Raw genomic sequence first — 22,883 nt, 5'->3', positions numbered from 1 at the left:
AGTCACCGTCACATCGGTTCATGATTTGGTATAGCAGCCGATATAGGATCTTGAATTCTTGAGCCTCTAGAGGGCGCAATTATTTTCCGATTTGGCTGAAATTTAGCAAGAAGTGTTTTGGTTTGACTATCAACAACTGCGCCAAGTATGATCAAAATCGGTTCACAACCTAATATAGCTCCAATATAAACCTGTCTCGCGAATGTACTTCCTGAGCCTCAAAAAGGAGCAATTCCTATACGATATGGAAATTTTGCACAACGACTTCCTGTCTGACCTTTGACATACATGTTAACTATGATCTGAAGCGGTTCATAACCTGATATAACTCCCATATAAACAGATCTCCCAATTTTATTTCTTGGTAAAGCTGAAATAGCATAGCAAGTCTTATCTATTATCCTTTGTTTGTCAATAAAGAGATATCGGCACAATAACTAGACAAATGCGATCTATGGCGGAGGGTACATAAGATACGGCTCGGCCGAACTTAGCACGCTTTTACTGATTTCTCTCCTATATAGGAGAAAGGTTGGTGACAGAAGCCACTATGAAAACTTCGAATCTCCAGTCAAATTCATGCCTTGTTTAGTGAGAACTATAATACAGGGCGAATACTTGCAGCGTTTTATTCATGCTTTTGTCTTTACCTTGCATTTCCAGTATGGCTGTAATATGGGCCTACTACTGGTGTAGTTCAGCATTTCACCTTATCTATCTGAATGCCCCTTTAAATGTATGGCAGAGTTGTTAACTTCAGGGAAACCCTTTTTCGCATTGGCCACCAAACAACGTTTATCTTGGCATTTGTGGACATCAGCATTCATTCCACAAAAGAGTATTACCCATATTCACAAAACTTTAAGTGGCGTTAAAGTTGGCTTATTTGACAGATTTCCTTCAGAGAACTGTCAACTAGTCCTACTATAAAACTGTTTTGAGTTTTGTCAATACCGGTCTTTATTGTGTTTACTTGAACAACCCTGTGTTTTCTTCAACAAACATGTATTTTCCTAAACAACCCTGCGTTTTTCTTAAACAGCCTTGTGTTTTCTTAACCAGCCCTGTGTTTTTTGAGACAATCTTGTGTTTTCTTAAACAATCTTGTGTTTTCTGTCACAGCCCTGTATTTTCTTAAACAATCTTATGCGAAATTTCCCCAGTATTAATGTTTTTATTATTGCAACATACCTCAGGGGGAGCCATGTGTATGTAAACGCCATTGAAACTTAAACCGATTAAAACATTAATAACTTTTTGTTTCAAATCTATTAAAATAACTTTATGACAATTCTTAGAAAAGAGACTTAATTTGTAAATCATTCCTGAAATTATACCAAGCCAATAGGAAGGAAAGTACCCAAATTTCTTATCATACCAAAGCAGACCCCGGAAAACTGGGATTTTTATGCTCTTTAATAATTTTAAAAGTAACATGTAAAAGCGTGCTAAGTTCGGCCGGGCCGAATCTTATATACCCTCCACCATGGATCGCATTTGTCGAGTTTTTTTCCCGGCATCTCTTTTTAAGCAAAAAAATGGATAAAAGAAAAGATTTGCTCTGCTATTAGAGCGATATCAAGATATGGTCCGGCTTGGGCCACAACAAATTATTTGCTGGAGACCTGTGTACAATGTCAGCCAATTCGTATAAGAATTGCGACCTTTGGGGGCTCAAGAAGTAAAATAGAGAGATGGATTTATATGGGAGCTGTATCGGGCTATAGACCGATTCAGACCATAATAAACACGTGTGTTGATGGTCATGAGAGGATCCATCGTACAAAATTTCAGGCAAATCGGATAATAATTGCGCCCTCTAAAGGCTCAAGAAGTCAAGACCCCAGATCGGTTTATATGACAGCTATATCAAAACTTGGACCGATATGGCCCATTTACAATACCAACCAACCTACACTAATAAGAAGTATTTGTGCAAAACTTCAAGTGGCTAGCTTTACTCCTTCGAAAGTTAGTGTGCTTTCGACAGACAGACGGACGGACATGGCTAGATCGACTTAAAATGACATGACGATGAAGAATATTTATACTTTATGGGATCTTAGACGCATATTTCGAAGTGTTACAAATAGAATGACGAAATATGCCCCCATTCTATGGTGGAGGGTATAAAAAATTCCCCTAGCTGTAGCCAATTAATATCACTGAAATGAAACAGGCGATTTACAATTCAATTCAATTTACAACTCTGGATCAAAAATCGGATAAGAATTGCGTCCTCTAGCGGCTCAAGAAGTCAAGATCCCAGATCGGTTTATATGGCAGCTATATCAGGTTATGAACCGATTTGAACCATACTCAGAACACTTATTGGAAGTCATGACGAAACACGTCGTGCAAAATTTCAGCCAATTCGGATGGGAATTGCGCCCTCTAGAGGCTCAAGAAGTCAAGACTAAAGATCTGTTTATATGGCAGCTATATCAGGTTATTGACCGATTTGAACGTTATTTAACACAGTTGTTGGAAGTCATAGCAAAACACTTCGTGCAAAATTTCATTCCATTCGGATAAGAATTGCGCCCTCTAGAGGCTGAAGAAATCAAGACCCAAGATCGGTTTATATGGCAGCTATATAAGGTTTTGAACCGATTTGAACCATACTTGGCACATTTATTGGAAGTCATGACGAAACACGTCGTGAAAAATTTCAGCCAAATCGGATAGGAATTGAGCCCTATACAAGCTCAAGAAGTCAAGTCCCCAGATCGGTTAATATGACAGATATATCTGGTTATGAACCGATTTAAACCATACTTAGCACAGTTGTTGGATATCATAACAAAATATTTCGTGCAAAATTTCATTCAAATCGGATAAGAATTGCGCCCTCTAGAGGCTCAAGAAGTCAAGACCCAAGATCGGTTTATATGGCAGCTATATCAGGTTATTGACCGATTTGAACCTAATTTAACACATTTGTTGGAAATCATAGCAAAACACTTCGTGCAAAATTGCATTCCTATCGGATAAGAATTGCGGCCTCTAGAATCTCTTCGTTAGCCTCTAGAGTGCGCAAGATCGGTTTATATGACAGCTATATCAGGTTATGAACCGATTTAAACTATACTTGGCACAGTTGTTGGCTATCATAACAATGAGCGTTATAACTACAATTTTCAACCGATCTGCACAAAATGATGCGCTTTTTTTTGTTGGAGATCTTAACATGTCTACAAGATTTCATCAAAATCGGTTCAGATTCAGATGTAGGTCACATAGGCCGTAGTTACAACATTTTTGACCGATCTGCATAAAATTTGGCACGCATTGTTTTGTTACTCACTTTAACCTATATGCAAAATTTCATTGTAATCAGCTCAGATTTGGATATAGCTCCTATATATTTCGCTCGTTTAACGTTTATAAGGCTATATCTGCAAGATTTCATCAATATTGGTTCAGATTTGGATATTGCTCCCATGTATATTTATCCCCGGATTAGCACTTAAATAGCCGCATTTACAACAATTTTCAAACGATCTGTTCGAAAAAAGTCGGTTCAGATTTAGATGTAGCTCTCACATTGTCCGAATTTATAATTGTGGGGTATTGTGGTGTATGGTATTATATAGTCTCATTATATAGTTTCCTCACAGGTTTCTTAATGTGGAACACATGTTTGGCATGTGAATGTAATTAAACAACATCCATCTTCTGGACCTAGGCCACAAAATACAAGGCGATCAATTACAAAACGGAGTGACTAACTTACTGGCCTTTTATCTGTCTCCATCCTTTAGTTCATACAGGCATAAAATACAAAACCACAAATGAGATTAGGACAAGCCGGATGTAAACGTGTTGGAAATTTGTATTTTAGGTATTATATCTGTCCATTACAAAGGGATACAGTTGAGATACATTTTATCCTCACCACTTCCATTACCATCATCCCCATCCAGATTATACTACTGTAGCAAATGGTTGCCAGACAAGCATTAGTCGTATCATCTACCTAGGAGACATTCGACTTCCTAGCGTCTGTCCCCTATAGGGAATGGGATGACAGAATATGTTAGTGAATGGCTGTTGTTGTTGCTATTGTATTTCTACCTAATGGACATTTGCAAGGAAAATCCAATAACGAACCAACATCCGGCATGGAGACTGACAAGCAGTGTGAAATAGTAAGGAAAAAAATCAAATGAAAATGGAATAAGGATAATATATTGATGTGTGGTGCTGAATGTGTTGAATGTAGTTTTAGTAAGTCATCTGAAAAACTAAAATGTCCACTAATGGGACAGTGGAACAGAAGTGGTAAAAAGAAATTAATAAGACAGACAGACAAAAAGGCCTCCAGTACACCCATAAAAAAGGCCTCCAGTACACCCACAAAAAAGGCCTCCAGTACACCCATGGTGGTGGGTTCCCAAGATTCGGCCTGGCTAAACTTAGCACGCTTTCATTTGTTATTCTGTTAATCCTTATAATTTCCGGGGGCGGGTTACTGGCTCAGCGCCCCAACCGAATGTTCTGTTCTGACTCTCAAGTATAGTCCTCATCGGTCTATAAACTGATTAGTACCCTTATGAACCGATCCCCGGATTTGACTTCTTAAGCCCTCAAAAGCCTAAAGCTTTGCCTGATTTGATTGAAATTTAGAAAGCAAAGTGGGTTGGTACCCTACGTCTACTTCAAATCACAGATAGGTTCATAGATAAATATATCCCCCTTATAAACCGTTACTCGGATTGTAATGCCTGAGCCCCTTAAAGCCGCAATTGTCATTCAATTTAGCTGAAATTGTGTAAAGTTTAGATGTTCGGTTTTGTTTTGTCACGACTTCCAATGGCTGTGTAAAGCACGGCCAAAATCGGTCCATAACCTGACATGGTTCCCATATAAACCGATCTCCAGATTAGACTCTCATGACCTTCAATTTTGAGTCCCACTAAGTACATTAGGGTTGCCCAAAAAGTAATTGCGGATTTTTCATATAGTCGGCGTTGACACATTTTTTCACAGCTTGTGACTCTGTAATTGCATTCTTTCTTCTGTCAGTTATCAGCTGTTACTTTAAGCTTGCTTTAGAAAAAAAGTGTGAAAAAAGTATATTTGATTAAAGTTCATTCAAAGTTTTATTTAAAATTCATTTACTTTCCTTTAAAAAATCCGCAATTACTTTTTGGGCAACCCAATATATAACAGAATCCATGATCCCAAGATTCGGCATGGCCGAACTTAGCACCCGCGCGTTATTACTTGTTACTTTATAAAAATACTAGCCGAACCGGGCCCGCTCCGCTGCGCCTTCTTTAACTCTCTAATATCTTTTTAGGGTGGGGGCACTTCGCCCTAAATGCGGATATCGAATTCGTGCCATTGTAGACTATGACGCTGAACGCCTTCGAATCCTGGCGAAAACATCGGACAAAGCGGTTTTTATCCCCTCTATATGTTGGCGACATATGCGAAGTACAATGTCATGCATGGTCATTTAAAAAATGTTCCCCAAAGAGGTGTCGCACTGTCGGACGCCGTTCGGACTCGGCTATAAAAAAAGGTTCCTTATCATTGAGTTTAATCTTAAATTGGAAAACACTCATTGATGTGTGAGAATTTGCCCCTTCTCGACTCCTGGTGGTAATGTTCTTCCTTAGGGTAATGTTCTCATTAGGGGAGGGATGGCACCTCAGACATTTCGACTCAAATATGGATATCAAATTCGTGCTGGACTTCCAAATTCCTTTAATTTGAGCCCCATATTGCCATGGCCGGTAAATATGAACCGTTTGGAGGGTGTTTTGGGGCTGGGCGGCCACCGGCACTTTGCACTGGAAATAGATATCAAATTCGTTCTTTATTCCCAACGGAAATGAAGTTCAGTTTAGGGGGTGCTTTAGGGCGTACCCCAAAACAATTGTCTTCAAAATTGGATATCAAATTCGTTTTCTACTCTCAAATACCTTTCATTTGAATCCCATATTGTCATAATGGGTCAAATAACCCATTTGATGTATCTTTTGGGAGGAAAAGCGCCACCTAGATTTGAACGAAAATTTTAATGTCATATTGGTAATCTACTCCCAAATACCTTTCATTTGAGTCCCATATAGCCCTGGTCGGCTAATATGCCCATTTGGGGGTATTTGGGGGTGGGCGACCTCCCATTACTTAGACCTAATGTTTTATGTCATATTTGTAATCTACTGCCAAAAATGTTTCATTTGAGTCCCATATTGACATGACCTTCGAATATATCTGTTTAGAGGAGTTTTGGGATTGGGGGGTCCGCTGGGTACTTGGATCCAAATTTTAATGCCATATTCGTTTTCTGGTCTCCAAAACCTTTCATTTGATACTCTATTGTGCCCATCGAACCACTTTCGGATATAGATGGCGTTTTTGTGGTAAGGGGAGGGTCCGCCTCCATCCGATATCTTAAAATTATATAGCCTATGTTTCCTTCTATAAAAGTTTTAAGAAAATCGATTCAGCCAAGTATCCTATAGTCATAATGTGTCAAATGGCGTTTTTGAAGGGTAGAGTGACCTTCTATACTTCAATCAGATTTTGTAAGCCAGATTCGTAATCTACTCCCGAATACCTTTCAGTTTAGCCCCATATTGAAATAAACGTCCAATATGTCTGTTTGGGGGAGTTTTGGGGTTGGGGTGGCCCGATGGGTACATAGATTCAACTTGTAATACCATATTCGGATTCTACTCTACAATACCATTCATTTGATACCTATATTGTCCCGATCGGTCCACTTTTGATTTCGGGTTGTGTTTTTGGCATAAGGGGGAGGGTCCGTCCCTCTTCCGATACGGAAAAATTATATAGCCTCTGCTTCCTTCCAGACCAACCTACACAATATGCGAAAATTTCGAGAAAATCGTTTCTGCCATTTTTCGGTCTATACGGAACAAACAAATCGAGTCCCATACATCCATGATTGGCTAATGTGCCCATTTTGGACGTTTTTGTGGGGGTGGGGTGACCCCCTATACTTCGACATGAATTTATATTCGTTTATCGAATATCTACTCCTGCATACTTTTCATTTGAGACTCATATTTTCCTTATCGGTCCACTTTTGGTTTTGGGTGGTGTTATTGGGGTAACGGTGGAGGGTCCGCCCCCTTCCGTTATGAATAAATTATAAAGCCTATTCCTATTTTCTGGCCATATTCGTAATCTACTCCCAAATACCTTTGGTTTGAGTCCCATATTGTCATGATCTTCAAATAAACCTATTTTAAGAGGTTTTGTGGATCGGGCGTCCCCCAGGTACTTGGATCCAACTTTTAATATGAAATTCATACTCTACTCTTGAATACCTTTCATTTGAATCACATATTGTTCCGATCGCTCCACTTTTATTTTTGGGTAGTTCTTTTGTGGTAAGGGGAGGGTCCGCCCCCCTCTCGATATACAAAAATTATATATCCTATGCTTCCTTCCAGACCATCCTACATGATATGCGAAAATTTCGAGAGAATCGGATCTACTGTTTTTCAGTCTATACGGAACAAACAAACAGAGACCCATATATCCGTGATTGCCTAATGTGCCCATTTTGGGCGTTTTTTTTTGGAGATGGGGTGACCACTATACTTCGACATGAATTTATATGCCAGATTCGTTATCTACTCCTGCATATATTTCATTTGATACCCATATTGTCCTTATTGATCCAGTAGAGGGTCCGCCCCCTTCCGTTATCAATAAATTATTAAGCCTATTCCTACTTTCTGACCATATTCGTAATCTACTCCCAAATACCTTGGTTTGAGTCCCATATTGTTATGATCATCAAATAAACCTATTTTAAGGGGTTTTGGGGGCTGGGGCGGCCCCCAGGTACTTGGACCCAACTTCTAGTATGAAATTCGTACTCTACTCTTGCATATCTTTCATTTGAATCCCATATTGTCCCGATCGCTCCACTAATATTTTTGGGTAGTACTTTTGGGGTAGGGGGAGGGTCCGCTCCCCTCTCCATATACAAAAATTATATAGCCTTCTTTCTTTCCAGACCAACCTACATAATATGTGAAAATTTCCAAGAAAATCAGTTCTGCCGTTTTTCGGTCTATACGGAACAAACAAATCGAGTCCCATACATCCATGATTGGCTAATGTGCCCATTTTGGGCGTTTATTTGGGGGTGTGGTGACCCCCTATACTTCGACATGAATTTATAAAACTCATGCGTTTTTAAATCTAAATTTCCAGCCAGCCCACTGTGCACCTAGTTGACTGGCAATGCTGCCACATTGTAATCGCATTTCTAATTCACTTGTTGCACGTTGTGCCTTATGTTTGAGTTCTAGTTGAACACATGGACGATGATGCATTTTCACACCCTCGCCACAGAGGATGCCAAAACCAATGGGGTGTGAATCGAAATGTATTTCATGCGAATAGCTAATAAGTCGTTCACAGCTCCTCCTGTCGTGTTGCATATGATTGGCGAATAGCCCAATGGCATGACAATTTATGCTCCGCGCGTGTTTGGAGCCCTCGTTATGGGTTTTTGTAAATTTTATGAGATTTTTGGTATGTCCTCCATGTGGCTATGGAGGATTAGAGGGTGGTGCAGCTGCCCAATTCGACTGTGTAAGTAACTCAGTCACTTATGTTGCTAAATAAAGGTTCAGCAAAATTATTCTGCTATGGATAGCATAGCCCATAAAACAAAACAAAAATTATATTGAATCAACATTTTTCGTTTAGCAATGTTTTTTTTGGGTTTCCTGCAGAGGTTGTTGTTTTTTTTTTACTATTATGGCTAGATAATAAACCTTTTATCTCCTCATCAATTTTAATGGGACATTCGCGTGTTGTTGATGCTTTGAGACTATTGAGTGAGTGGGTCTTTAGTGGGTGAAGTAATCCATCACTCACATGCCCTAGAGAAACATATACTCACACATAGTGGGACAAGCAAGGACACTTGTGGCTTTTTTACCCCCCGAAGCTATACTTTTATATGGTGATGATGATGATTATGGCCATTGGCTTTTATATCCACACACAAGCACTGAATGCATTTTTTTTGTTTTTTAATGCAATATTTTTATATTTTGTCTATTTTTTTTTTGCAGAGACGGATTTCAAGGAACGTCTGATATCTGCTGTTAAAAAAGAAGTCAAACAGCTGATGGAGGAGGCGGTAACCAAAAAATATGTCCATGAGGAGAGTACCACAGTTACACAGCTATGTGCCGCCGTTGAGGCTTGCCTTAGTCAGGGTCTGAGGCGCCGAGCTTTGGGTCTCTTCAAGACATCATCGACCACCGCTTTGTTACACAAAATTGCCAAAACCTGCCCCGATGCAGAACATATCAGTAAAATGGTACAAGACATAGAAGCTCAAGATCCCAGCAAACGTTCCTCATCTAGCAGTGAAAGTTTTAATCGCCCTCCCATGCTGAAGAAGGGTAGCAGTAATTCGGTGACAGGTGCCATGAGTGCGAGCTGTTCGACCAATACTTTGGCCTCAATGAAGTAAGTAAGAGCGTGCTAAGTTCGTCCGAGCCGAATCTTATATACCCTCCACCATGGATCGCATTTGTGGAGTTCTATGCGCGGTATCTCTTTTTAGACAAACAAGGAATATTGAATAAGAACTGCTATTGGAGCTATATCAAGCTATAGTCCGATTCGGACCATAAATGAATGCCAAACATTGTAGAAGTCATTGTGAAATATTTCAGCCCATTCGGATAAGAATTGCGCCTTGTAGGATTTCAAGAAGGAAACACGGGAGATAGGTTTATAAGGGAGCTTTATCTTGCTCGATTGATGATCGATTCAGACCATATTAGACACGTATGTTGAAAGTCATGAGAGAAGCCGTTGTGCAAAATTTCTGCCAAATCGGATGAGAATTGCACCCTGTAGAGGCTCAAGAAGTCAAGATCCAAGATCGGTTTATATGGCAGCTATATCAGGTTATGTACCGATTTGCGCCATACTTAGCACAGTCATTGGAAGTCATAACAAAACACTTCACGCAAAATTTAAGCCAAATCGGATGAGAATTGCGCGCTCTATTGGCTCAAAAAGTCAAGATTCAAGATCGGTTTATATGACGGCTATACCAGATTATGATCCGATTTGAATCATACTTAATGCAGTTGTTGGAAATAATATCAAAACACTTTTCGCAACATTTCAGTCAAATCGGACGAGAAATGCGCCCTCTAGAGGCTCAAGAAATCAAGACCCAAGATCGGTTTATATGGCAGCTATATCAGGTTATCTACCGATTTGCGCCATACTTAACACAGTCGTTGTAAATCATAAAAAAACACCTCATGCAAAATTTCAATGCGAAATCGGATAAAAATTGCGCCCTGTAGTGGCTCACGAAATCAAGACCCAAGGTCGGTTTATATGGCAGCTATATCAAGTTATAAACCGATTTAAACCAAACTTAGCACAATTGTTGGAAGTGATGCCAAAACACCGCGTGCGAAATCGGATTAGATTTGCCCCCTCTAGAAGAAGTTAAGTCGGGAGATCGGTTTTTATGGCGGCTATATCAGATTTTCAACCGATTTAGACCATACTTGGTTGTTGCAAATCATTCCTCAACGATATGTGCAAAATTTCAGCCAACTTGCATAAGAATTGCGCCCTCTAGAAGCTCAAGAAGTCTAATCGGGATATCGGTTTATAAGGCAGCTATATCAGGATATGGACTGATTTAGGCCATACTTAACACCGTCGTTGGAAGACATGGCAAAACGATACGTGCAAAATTTCAGCTAAATCGGATAAGAATTGCGCCCTCTTGAAACCCAAGAAGTCTAATAGGGAGATCGGCCATACTTAACACAATTGTTGGAAGTAATTCCAAAGCACCATGTGCAAAATCAGCCAACTCGGATAAGAATTGCGCCCTCTAGAAGCTCAAGAAATAAAGACCCAAGAACGGTTTATATGACAGTTATATCAACACATTGACCGATTTTGCCAATTAACAATCCTAAACGACCTACATAAATCGACAAAGACTGCATAGGTGTCGGTAATGGCTTCGTTCGATTTATTTCGAGCTTTCTCAGAGATTGCACTACTCGAGTCGTCATAGATGGGTTCTCATCCAATGAGCATAAATTGACCGCAGGTGTACCCCAGGGCCCTGTTCTTTCTCCTTCCCTTTTTCTTATTTTCATCAACGATCTGTTGGGCCAGACATCGAATCAGCTTGTTGTCACACAAACGATTCGCTGACCCATTACGATCATCTTTGTCTATCAACGGTGTAGATGTTGAGCAATCAGAAGCTCTTGATGTTCTGGGCAGGAAAATACAAAGTGATGTCCGTTGGGCTAAAAATGTATTTGAAGTGTCGAAAGAAGCATTAAAGTGTTTAGGCTTCCTTAAACGGCGTAAGAATTACTTCACTCCGTCTGATCTTCTTAACACCTATTCTACTTTCATAAGGCCGAAAATGGAGAACAACTCACATGTATGGGCTGAAGCTTCAAAATCATCCCTGGAGCTACTGGGCCGTGTACCGAGGAGAGCGATGGCGTTGATTGGGGTCAGTGGGGTATCCAACTCTATTGCCTCCCTTCATCATCGTCGCAATGTGGGTTGTTTGGCGCTATTCTATCGGTACTTTCATGGAGTATTCTTATTCCTGATGTAAGGATGTATGTCAGGGATACTAGACATTCCTGGAACTCACACCCGTTTGTAATTGATTGGCCAGCAAACCGCACAATGCACAATGCATAGAGAGAATTCTTATTTCCGCCGAACCGTTCGTATGTGGAATCGACTTCCGGCTAATGTTTTTCCCATCCACTTTGACATCCAAGAACTTAAGACAAATGTCAATTAGAATAACATCCTATACCCCCCCCCCCCACCAATTCCTAATTTCCTCTCGCCAACGCAACGCACTGCATTCATAGAGGACATCCCCTGCGTGTTGACTGACAGAAAAAATAAAAAAATAAATAAAATAAAAATTTTTTGTGCAAAATATCAAGCGCATAGCTTTACTACTTCGAAAGTAAGCGTGCTCTCGACGGGCAGACGGATGGACGGACAGACAGACACACGGATATGGCTAGATAGTCTTAAAATGTTGTGACGATCAAAAATATATATACTCTATGGGGTCTTAGATGCTTATTTTGAGGTGTTCCAAACGAAAGAAGGTCACCGTAACGCAGTGGCTAGCATGTCCGCCTATGACAGGAGCATCAACAAAATTGTCAACGGAAATTTTTTTCAGTTATCCCCTCCTAATGCTGGCGACATTTGTGAGGAACTTTGCCATGTAAAACCTTCTCCCCAAAGAGGTATCGCTCTATAGCATGCCGTTCGGACTCGGCTATAAAAATGAGGTCCCTTATCATTGAGCTTAAAATTGAATCGAACAGCACTCATTGATTTGCGAGAAGTTTATGGGTAAATTTCCATTTACAAACGGAATGACGAAATTGTATACCCATATCCTATGATGAGGTTAGAAAGTAATCTCGAAAAAGAAAATTTATTGTATATCAGGAATTCCGTGCTACTTATAAAAATCCTAATTGTCTTTCCTACCACAACCCTATGTTTGTTCATATCTGTTAGTGTGTCCCCACCTTAGTATCTTTGTCTGTTTACAGCGAAAGCCGGGCAATGACAAAGGAAATGCTCAAACATCTCATCATCTTCTCCACATGCCCTACACACTTGACGCACCGATTTTGCATAAGTGAGCTCTTAGTCTTATGTGTCCCGTTATGATACCGAAAACTATACTGACCTCCTTCTTGCGTCCTTTCAGTAATAGGGGGGATCACGATCTGGATCCCCCCATAGGATTTTCGCCGTCCTACCGACAGTTTCGCTGTTCCACTGGCGCATTTGTCGCCCACGCCCTTAACTTGGATTGCGTTAACCCCAAAGACTTCGGGTTAATCAAGTTTATTGACGGCAGTCCTCTGGCCAAATCGTCTGCTTTCTCATCTCCCTTAATCCGCTATGGCCTGGCATCCCAACGATGTGGATCGTACCATCATCAAAGTAGGCTTTAATCTCCTTCATACACAACAAGACTGTTCGTGATCTTACTGTCCTGGTTGTTATTGCCCTTACGGCCAGTTTACAGTCCGTAAAGATGTTCATACTCGACGTTCTCGCGTTAATACCACACCACTTCACGCATTCCGCGATCGTCTGCAGGGTCGTATTATGGTCAGGCAGTCGAAAACAAATCTAAGCCTCTTGGTTCTCCCCCAAGCCTACTCTGTCCTCTAGCTTTGTCCATCTGTATAGCATGATTTCCCAGTAGGCAATACTTGGGGTTCGTCAATCCAAGACTGTGCCGTTGGCAGCAATGCCTCGCACTCGACCTCAAGTGTTGTCTCAGATATCCGATCGAAAACCTCTTCCATTCCTTCTAGGTTTCCGATGGTATGACCTGCTGCTATCATCTATCCATTCCAATCCCATGTCAGCCGGTTGTACCTACCGGATTGGGCCTCGATGTCAATTCGACCCGACTATAGTTTGGGTCTGAAACCTATATTATCCGATTTCGCTGAAATTTAAAACAGTAAGTTGTTTTAAGCCTTCCGTCATTCGACTCAAATATGGTTCAGATCGGACTATATTTAGATATGGCTGGCATATAGATCGAATTTGGGTCTGAAAGCCATAATATCTTCATTTATTACCAGATTCCAGAGAATTTTTAACATTTTAATTTGTTTAAAGCCTCCCAACATTCAACCCTACTATGGTTCTGGTCGGACTTTATAGTGTCTAAATCCGATAAAAAACGCATTTATTACCTGATTTCGCTGAAATTTTAATCAGTGCTCTGTACGTGGTCAAGCACCCCAAGCGCAGCTGGCCAGTGAGTTGAGGACCTTGGTCCTACTTTTGACCTTATCGCAAATTGCTGTGACATGTGAAGAGAATATGTAAAAGATGTCAAATGTGAACCAAGTATTTGTGGACAATTGATGCCGGGAATTGTTTTTCCATCGACTATAACATTAAGCTCATTACTCACCTCGCTCGTGTCTGTAGTAAACAATGTGGCCAAAGATTTGGTGGCAGATATCTTAAAATCGCTTGCAGCGAAATAAGCGGCAGGTTCGTTGAGGTAAACGTTTAACCTATCGCAGATGTCAACAATGGGTTGTGGGCCAGATGCCATTAACATACATTCCCCCGCATATGATACGATCTTTATGCCGCCTAAAGTGGGAGGAATGGAGAATGATGTCCGTACTTCCCCATTGTGAATTATGCGCATTGTCATCGCAATCCAAGATTATCTGCATCCTCTGTTCGTTCTCGCATAGTAGCATTTGTACTCACTCCTTAGGCCTATGACGCTATAAAGTATATGTATTTTGGATTGCCATTACGCACAGTGGGATAAGATCGAAGAAAAAATTGACTTTGAAATTGAAAAATTGTTCGGCATCTTTGGACATTTATTCTGCTTGCCAAATTCATTTGTGGTTCGATGTGCTCAAAAATTCCTGCAAAAAAGTTAGCCTGAGGTCTAAAATATCTCTTCTGGTGTCGGAGATGTTTTAATTTTTTTTAAGTTCGGTCAAGTCTTGCTCTACATTTTGCGATTTACGAGAGCTGTGGTGTTTCGATTTTCATTCTGATACATGCTTCTTATAACATAACTTTTATAACTTTTTTTAGATGGTGCTTATTGATAAAATCTGTTTCTCTAATACGTTTCAGATACCTTTGGATACGTTTGGCTTTGTATGAAAAACGTTTGGTGAAAATTATTGAATATCTGGTTGACAATGCCGGCTCTTATTATGACCGTGACTCTTTGGTGGCCGACTCAGATTATGGATGCATATTAAGTTCGCTATTGGTGGGTCCATGTGCTTTGGAATTTACCAAATCAAAGACCGCAGATCACTATTGGACAGATCCCCATGCCGATGAGTTGGTGCAAAGACATCGTATTAGTGCAGGAAGAAGATCTTCGTCGGTATCCTCACGAACGCCTATAATAAATTTCAAGCGCAGTCTAAATACCAGCACCGATGAAGGAAATGCAGGAACATTTAAGTCCATAGCATCATGTACCGCGGCCAAAGACTATGTGGAATCGCTGCATCAGAATTCCAGGGCCACCCTATTGTATGGGAAGAACAATGTGCAAGTGTTGCCGGTAAATTTTAGAAGAAGAGTTTTTGATTTCACATTTTTTGAAGCATATTTTTTTCTCTATATTTTAGAAAGATTGCAGTGAGCCCATGCTGGGTTATTTAAGCCTCCATCAACACATTCAAACATTGACCATAAAATGGACTCCGAATCAATTGATGAATGGCTATCAAGAAGCCGAGGATGAAGACGACAAGGACTCGTTTTGGGCCTATGCTTTAAACATCAATGTCGACGATATCGTCTATGTACATTGCCATCAGAATCGTGGCGAAGATAGTGGGGGGACTGTGATCCTGGTGAGTCAAGATGGGGTGCAACGTCCGCCTATCATATTTCCCGAGGGTGGCCATATGCAACAGTTTTTGAGTTGTTTGGAGACAGGGCTATTGCCCCATGGTCAATTGGATCCCCCCTTGTGGTCGCAGCGAGGTCTGGGGAAAATATTTCCCTGGCCCAAAAGTGTACGCAGACGTATTTTGCCCTCAGTATTAGAGTCATTCGATGAGACTCCCATCGATTATGTTTTCCGCATTGTCAGCAAGAGTAAACACGAGGAGTTTGGTAGGTAGAGAAGAAACTTAACACTCCAGTTGTGGTGATGCCTTTAATTTTCAAATGCTTTTCAGCTGCTGCCCATTCTATACTGGATTTTGTACGCAGCGCTCCCAGAAGGGCCCAGCTGAGCAGTTGTTCCACCACAGGCAGCAGTGATTGTTCGAGTAAGAGCATCTCCATAGACCAGCATCCCTTGGAGTCTCCACTGTTGCAAACCCAGCAGAATGCCAGCATTGAAATGGTGTGTTCCACTATGAAGAGGCAAATCATCTCCAGGGCCTTCTATGGATGGCTGGCCTATTGCAGGCATTTATCCACCGTCAGAACACATTTATCTGGCTTGGTCAATGGCAGAATAACTCCAGAGTGTAAGTATTCGATTAATAAGAAAATTCTGTATTTTAACTCATTTTGGTTTCTTTCAGTGAAATCTGATGAAGAAGGCCTTACCCTGGACAAATGGAATGCCCTCAATGACAATGGTGTGGCCCACAATGCCAACGAAGTCTTCCGTTTAGTGTATTTTGGTGGTGTGGCCCCTGAATTACGCCAAGCCATTTGGCCCTATCTCTTGGGCCACTATGCCTTTGGCTCAACTCCAGAGGAGCGACAGAAACAAGACGAGACCTGTAAACATTACTATGAGACCACCATGAGCGAATGGCTGGCTGTGGATGCCATAGTCCAGCAGAGGGAAAAGGAAAAGACCGCCCGAGCAGTGGCCAAATTGAGTTCAGGCAGCAATAGTGGCCAGGATAAAACTGTGCGTACTGTGGAAATTGAAATTGGTGAATTGGAAAATGAAGTCTTTGAGGATATGTCGGATATTTCCGATCCCGGAGACTTGGAGTTTGATGATGAACAAAAAACCTCTGCTCAAATGTCGGCTGTAAGCCTAACAGGCCATCTGATGGTGAAACCCATACCTAGGGCCATGAAAACTAGCACAGATTCAGGGCATGTGGATGAAATAGCCGAGGATTTGTTACTCGAAGAAGATGTCGGAAAGGAAGGAGATGATCATCAGTCTTCGCCACCTCCCGAAATCGATGAAGAAGAGACAATAGCACACAAAGCAGAAATGGCCTCCACTGTCAATTCCAGTTCCAAAAGTACTCCCTCATCCTCCTCCTTTGATACCGTTGGCAATAATGGCTATCAAGACTTGAAAACCACTACAACTTCAGCTCAATTTATGGCTTCCGAAGAAACGGAACCTCAATCCGTTTTAAGTCCTGAGTACCTGAGTGCAGATGATTTTCAGGAACATTTGCGTGATGATCAATTAGAGGGTGAGGAATTGCCTCCTTCGGAAAATAAAGATTTCCCCACTTCGGTTATTGTTACAAATGCTTCTGTCGATATTGTCAACTGGGATCATAGTCCCATGAAGTGTACTCGACCTATGTCACCGTTGCAAGAACAGCCTCAGACCTCACTGGATGCATTGCAGGAACCAAAGTCAACGTGTGTCTCACCGGCCAGCTCAAATGGTGGTGTCTATAGTGTAAGTATAAGGGGATAGCATTATTTAAAGCTTTTGAACCGCCAATGTAGGATAATTGTATGAATGCAAATTTTGTCCATGAAAATTCCACTAAGGAACAGGGGCAAACTTCTCACATATCAATGAGTGCAGTGCGATTCAAGTTTAAGCTCAATGATAAGGGGCCTTCCTTTTATAGCCGAGTCCGAATGGTGTGCCGCAGTGCAATACCTCTTTGGAGAAAAGTTTTACATGCCATAGTACCTCACAAATGTTGTCAGCATTAGGAGGGGAAAATCACCGCTGAAAATTTTTTCTGATGGTCTCGCCAGGATTCGAACCCATGCGTTCAGCGTCATAGGCGGACATGCTAACCTCTGCGCTACGGTGGCCTCCCTTATTGTATGAATATTGGACTTAAACTCCAGAAAGTATGTATATTCTCAATCGCAAGGCTGGCTAAGTCGGTGTAGTCCTGTCCGTCTTTCCATCAGTCTGTCTATGGAAAGCACCATACGTTTTGAAAGAGTACATCTTAACGCTCTAAATTTTGCACAACAACTTCCTATTGATGTGGGTCGGCTGGCATTGCAAATGAGCCAAAACGTTCCATGTTTGCATATAGCTTCGATATTAACCGATCTGTCGCTACGACATGTTGAGCATCTGGCGAGCGAAAAATTTTGGCGGCTTGGCTTCTGGTATCTTTATACGGGAGTTATTTTTATATGAAAAGGTTTTTACATGTTTTCTTCGGTGCCATAAATATTTGTTTTGTTTTTGTTTTTTTGCAGAGTGAACTTTTGGAGCAGTTTGGCTTAAATCTACATCGCATAGAAAAGGATGTGCAGCGCTGCGATCGGAACTATGCTTATTTTGCCAATGAGAATTTGGATAAATTGCGAAATGTTATATCAACGTAAGAGATGATCTTTTCACAATTAATAAAAAAAATTAAATAAATTCCTCTTCTTTTCTAATTCAGTTACGTTTGGGAGCATTTGGATATTGGCTACATGCAGGGCATGTGCGATTTGGTGGCTCCCCTGTTGGTCATCTTCGATGATGAGTCACTCACCTATAGCTGTTTTTGTAAACTAATGGAGCGTATGATTGATAATTTCCCCAATGGTGGCGCCATGGATATGCATTTTGCCAACATGAGGTAAAAGAGAGTTTGAAAAGTGTGTGAGTGTGCGTTTGGTCGAAACTATTCTCTTTTCTTACTCCCTTATAGATCGTTGATACAAATCCTCGATTCGGAAATGTACGATTTGATGGATTCGAATGGTGACTATACTCATTTCTATTTCTGCTATCGATGGTTTTTATTGGATTTCAAACGAGAGTTGGTCTACGATGATGTTTTCTCAACATGGGAAGTGATATGGGCTGCTAAGCATGTGGCCTCAGGACATTTTGTTTTATTCTTGGCCTTGGCTTTGTTGGAAACTTATAGGGATATTATTTTGTCGAATAGCATGGATTTTACGGATGTCATAAAGTTTTTTAATGGTAAGTTTGCAAGAGAGAGAGAGAGAGAGAGAGAGAGAGAAGCGAAGGGTAAAAACCAGTATTAAACATTTTTGTTTACACACACAAAAACATAAGCCCGTGGGCTTGAAAATACTTACGAAATGTGTGCTTTCCATCTTTTGATTTCTTTTTTTTTTTAAATTTTCTTTTCAGAAATGGCCGAACGTCACAATGCTGCTTCTATTTTACAACTGGCTCGCAGCTTGGTTCTACAATTACAAATGATTATTGAGAATAAGTAAATCTAAGAAGTTTTGCCTTGATGCAAGACAGTCATTCTCCGATTAAGACCCTGCCTCCCCAATTCCCATGTTTTTGGGCATAATTTCTATTCGATAACCAAATCTTCCGATAGTATAGCAGTAGTTGTAGTTGTAAATTATCGAACCCTGCTCCTGTTTGAAAACCCCTAACAATATTACAGTTGGCATTTTGGCTGAAATGAATAGTGCAGGTCTATAAAATACTAAAAATCAAAACACAAGGAAAAAAAGTTTATTTATTTATAAAATAACTAAGAATAAAAGTAAAATATTAAATATGTAAATGAAATCTAGGGAGATTTATTTCCGATTGTTGAAATTTTAGAAATACAATTTTTGAATCTTTTAAATTATTAAACTTGAACGAAATATTCTTGACAGTGTAAGTTGACCTAGCCATTTCGCTTCGAAATTTAGCCCCAAAAATCTGAATTTTTGTACGATTTGCCTAAAACTGTTTTGTATTTCACTGTCTAAGCAGTTTGTCTTAGACTTAAAGTTCAAAATTATCTGGCATTCATATCGGTGTTTATCCCCCTCACTTCACTTGCAACATTTTTGAGTCCTCCTGCCATTTGAAACATCCCAACAAATCTCTACATAGTTTAAACTTGAATTGGTCATCACTCTTTGATTTTAGAGAACTTTTGCCGATGTTAGATTGAGCACTTGGATTGGGCGTTGTTGTTGTTGTAGTAGCAGTGTGTGATACACTGAGGCGGCAGCTTTTGCCGATGTAGGAATTCATCGGGTCAAGCCGGCACATACAACCGGCTGCCATGGGATTGGGATTGGATTGGGCATGCTGATGACGTGGCAATTGCGATTAGGCAAAAGTTTCCAAGCACTTTTAGAAATATACTTCAGGAAGCTCTACGTGCGACAGCCAAGTGGACAACCGAAAGTGGTGTAGGTGTAAATCCCTGCAAGACAGAAGTAGTTCTTTTCAGCAGGAAATACAAGTTATCTACAGCGGCACCTATCTCCTTGGGAGGAGAGAATGTTCCATTTACTGAAAGCGCAAAATACATGGGTGTTTTGCTGTACAGGAAATTTAACTTCAAATCCCTCATTTTGAAAAGTGCCTCAAAGGTATATCTTGCCCATACACCTGCAAGACAGCTATTGCCAGAAGTTGGGGGTGTAAACCGCTTGTTATGCACTACCCTATGGGAAATGGGACAGGTCCCAAACCTCTTAAGGGGTATATCCTCTAGTGATAGGGACCGGTCCCAGTTCTCGTCCCCTTACATGGAAAAAATCCTATCACTATTATAAAGGTTTGTTGCGAGGTGACGAATTGCCACCATTTTTGCCCCACCCCAAAACCTATCAAATATATATATATATACCAATCACGACAATATGGAACTCAAATGAAAGGTATTTAAAATTAGAAAACGTATCTTATATCCAATTGCCGAACCAAGAGCTAGGGGGACCACCCCAACACCCAAAAAACCCCTAAATCGGACATATTTACCGATCATGGCAATATGGTACTCAAATGAAAGGTATTTGCGAGTAGAATACGAATATGATATCCAAATGTGGGATAACGTTTCTGGGGGGTGGACCCCTTCCCCAAAACACCCCCCAAACAGGACTTATTTATTCACCATGGGAATATGGGTCTAAAATAAATGGTATTTGAGTGTAGAATTGGAATCTGATATCCAAATATGGGACCAAGTGTTTGGGGGGCAGCCTCTCCCCAAAAACCTGCCCCAAAGGGGACACATTTACGACCATAGCCACATGGGGCTCAAATGAAAGGTCTTTGGGAGTAAAGCACAAATCTGATATGAATATTTGGGAAAAGTGTCTATGGGGCCACCCCACCCAACCCCCAAAACACCCCTAAATCGGACATATTTACCGATCATGGCAATATGGTACTCAAATGAAAGCTATTTGCGAGTAGAATACAAATATGATATCCAAATGTGGGATCACGTTTCTGGGGGGCGGACCCCTTCCCCAAAACACCCCCCAAACAGGACTTATTTATTCACCATGGGAATATGGGTCTAAAATAAATGGTATTTGAGTGTAGAATTAGAATCTGATATCCAAATATGGGACCAAGTGTTTGGGGGGCAGCCTCTCCCCAAAAACCTGCCCCAATGGGGACAAATTTACGACCATAGCCATATGGGATTCAAATGAAAGGTCTTTGGAAGTAAAGCACGAATCTGATATCAATGTTCGGGAAAAGTATATATGGGGCCAACCCATCCCCATAACACCACCCAAATAGATGGTATTTGCTGTCCAATGCATTATGAGGCTCAAATAAGATGTATGTTGAGAGTAGAACACGAATTTGATATATATTTTCAAAGCCAAGTCACTGAGTGGCCGCTCCATCCCCCAAAACACCGCCCAAACCGATCATTTTGGCCTACTATGGAAAAATGGAGCTCAAATGAAAGGTATTTGGGAGTAGACCATTAATCTGACATTAACATTCGGCACCATGGTGGTGGGGACGTCCCAACACCATAACAACCCCCATGTAGGACGTATTTGCTCACCAAGACAATTTGGGTCTTTAAGACAGTGAAGCTCGATATTCATAGTTTTTAGGGTCCATACCCCAAACCGGGCATATCTGCTGGCTTTTTCAATATAGGGTTTAAGTGAATGGTAAATGAGATTAAAAAACAAATTTAACATCCAATTTTGAGGCCAATGGCAATATGGGGTTAAAATATATGAGGGCTTAGTTTTTGGGGGCCCCCCACTCCCCAAAACACCCCTAAATCGCACATATTTACCGACTATGGCAATATGGGACTCAAATGAAAGGAATTGGGGGGTAGAGCAAGAATTTATACCCACCTTCGGGAGCAATTTTCTGGGGGTCTACCCCTTTCCCAAAATACCCCACAAACAGCAATTTTTTACTGGCCGTCGCAAAATGGTGCTCAAATAAAGGTATTTGGGAGTAGAATACGAATTTGATATCCAAATGTAGGACCATGTATTTAGGGCATCACCCCTTCCCCAAAACACCCCCCAAAGGGTAAAAATTTTTCGACCATGCCAATATGTGGCTCAAATGAAAGGTATTTGAGATTAGACCAGTAAGGAAGGGCAAAAGTCGGGCGGTGCCGACTGTATTATACCCTACACCTACCCTATAAGTACAATGTGGGAACTATATCCAATTTTGATCGACTTCGGCGATCAAATATGCTCAAACCGAAATAACTACGGTTGACAAACGACAACATTATTGGAAATTGCCCAAAATCTGTTAAACATATTGGGGGAGCTATATCTAATTCTGAACCGATTTCAAGCAAACTTCTCAGATAACTTCTCGGTCTCTCGATTATCTTTATTTGGTTCCTTGAAGCTTTAATTTTTGCTGGTTTGACAGAAGTTTGGCATGTAGAATAAGATTATGCCCCTCAACTAAATTTATAATACCTTGCACCACCACTGTGGTACAGGGTATTATAGATTTGTGCATTTGTTTGCAACGCTAAGAAGGAGAAGAGCTAAACCTATTGATAAGTATACCTATCGACTCAGAATCACTTTCTGATTCGATTTAGCCATGTCCGTCTGTCCGTCTGTGAGTCCATGTATTCTTGTAATCAAAGTGCAGGTCGTATTCATTGTCCGATTGTCACGAAATTTTGCACAGGTCACTTTTTTGGCCCAAGGACAAACGCTGTTGATTTTGAGAAAAATCGGTTTAGATTTAGATGTAGCTCCCATATATATCTTTCATCCGATATGGTTTTTAAAGGCTGTAGAAGCCACCGTTTTAGCCCGATCTTTACAAAATTTGGCATGGGATGTTTTATTTAACGTCCTAATATGTGTGGAAAATTTCATGAAAATCAGTTCAGATTTTGATATAGCTTCCATATATATATCTT

At 40.7% G+C, this 22,883-nt stretch overlaps 1 protein-coding gene across 1 annotated transcript in view; it reads left to right on the top strand.

The window, feature by feature from the left end:
* LOC106080385 (small G protein signaling modulator 2) overlaps positions 1 to 20,033 on the top strand; it is a 117,745-nt gene extending 97,712 nt beyond the window's left edge. The window contains exons 2-10 of the mRNA XM_013241760.2: positions 9,081 to 9,483; positions 14,704 to 15,148; positions 15,216 to 15,708; positions 15,774 to 16,070; positions 16,128 to 17,209; positions 17,983 to 18,107; positions 18,174 to 18,353; positions 18,426 to 18,703; positions 18,878 to 20,033. Of these exons, the coding sequence (XP_013097214.2) occupies positions 9,081 to 9,483; positions 14,704 to 15,148; positions 15,216 to 15,708; positions 15,774 to 16,070; positions 16,128 to 17,209; positions 17,983 to 18,107; positions 18,174 to 18,353; positions 18,426 to 18,703; positions 18,878 to 18,966 (3,392 nt within the window). The 3' untranslated portion in view covers positions 18,967 to 20,033. The remainder of the gene's footprint in view (positions 1 to 9,080; positions 9,484 to 14,703; positions 15,149 to 15,215; positions 15,709 to 15,773; positions 16,071 to 16,127; positions 17,210 to 17,982; positions 18,108 to 18,173; positions 18,354 to 18,425; positions 18,704 to 18,877) is intronic.
* The last annotated feature ends 2,850 nt before the right edge of the window (positions 20,034 to 22,883 follow it).

This window comes from Stomoxys calcitrans, chromosome 4, assembly GCF_963082655.1.
Source record: "Stomoxys calcitrans chromosome 4, idStoCalc2.1, whole genome shotgun sequence".
NCBI lineage: Eukaryota > Metazoa > Arthropoda > Insecta > Diptera > Muscidae > Stomoxys > Stomoxys calcitrans.
The sequence above is the reverse complement of the archived record's forward strand: the minus strand, read 5'-3'. Positions and strand labels throughout refer to the sequence as shown.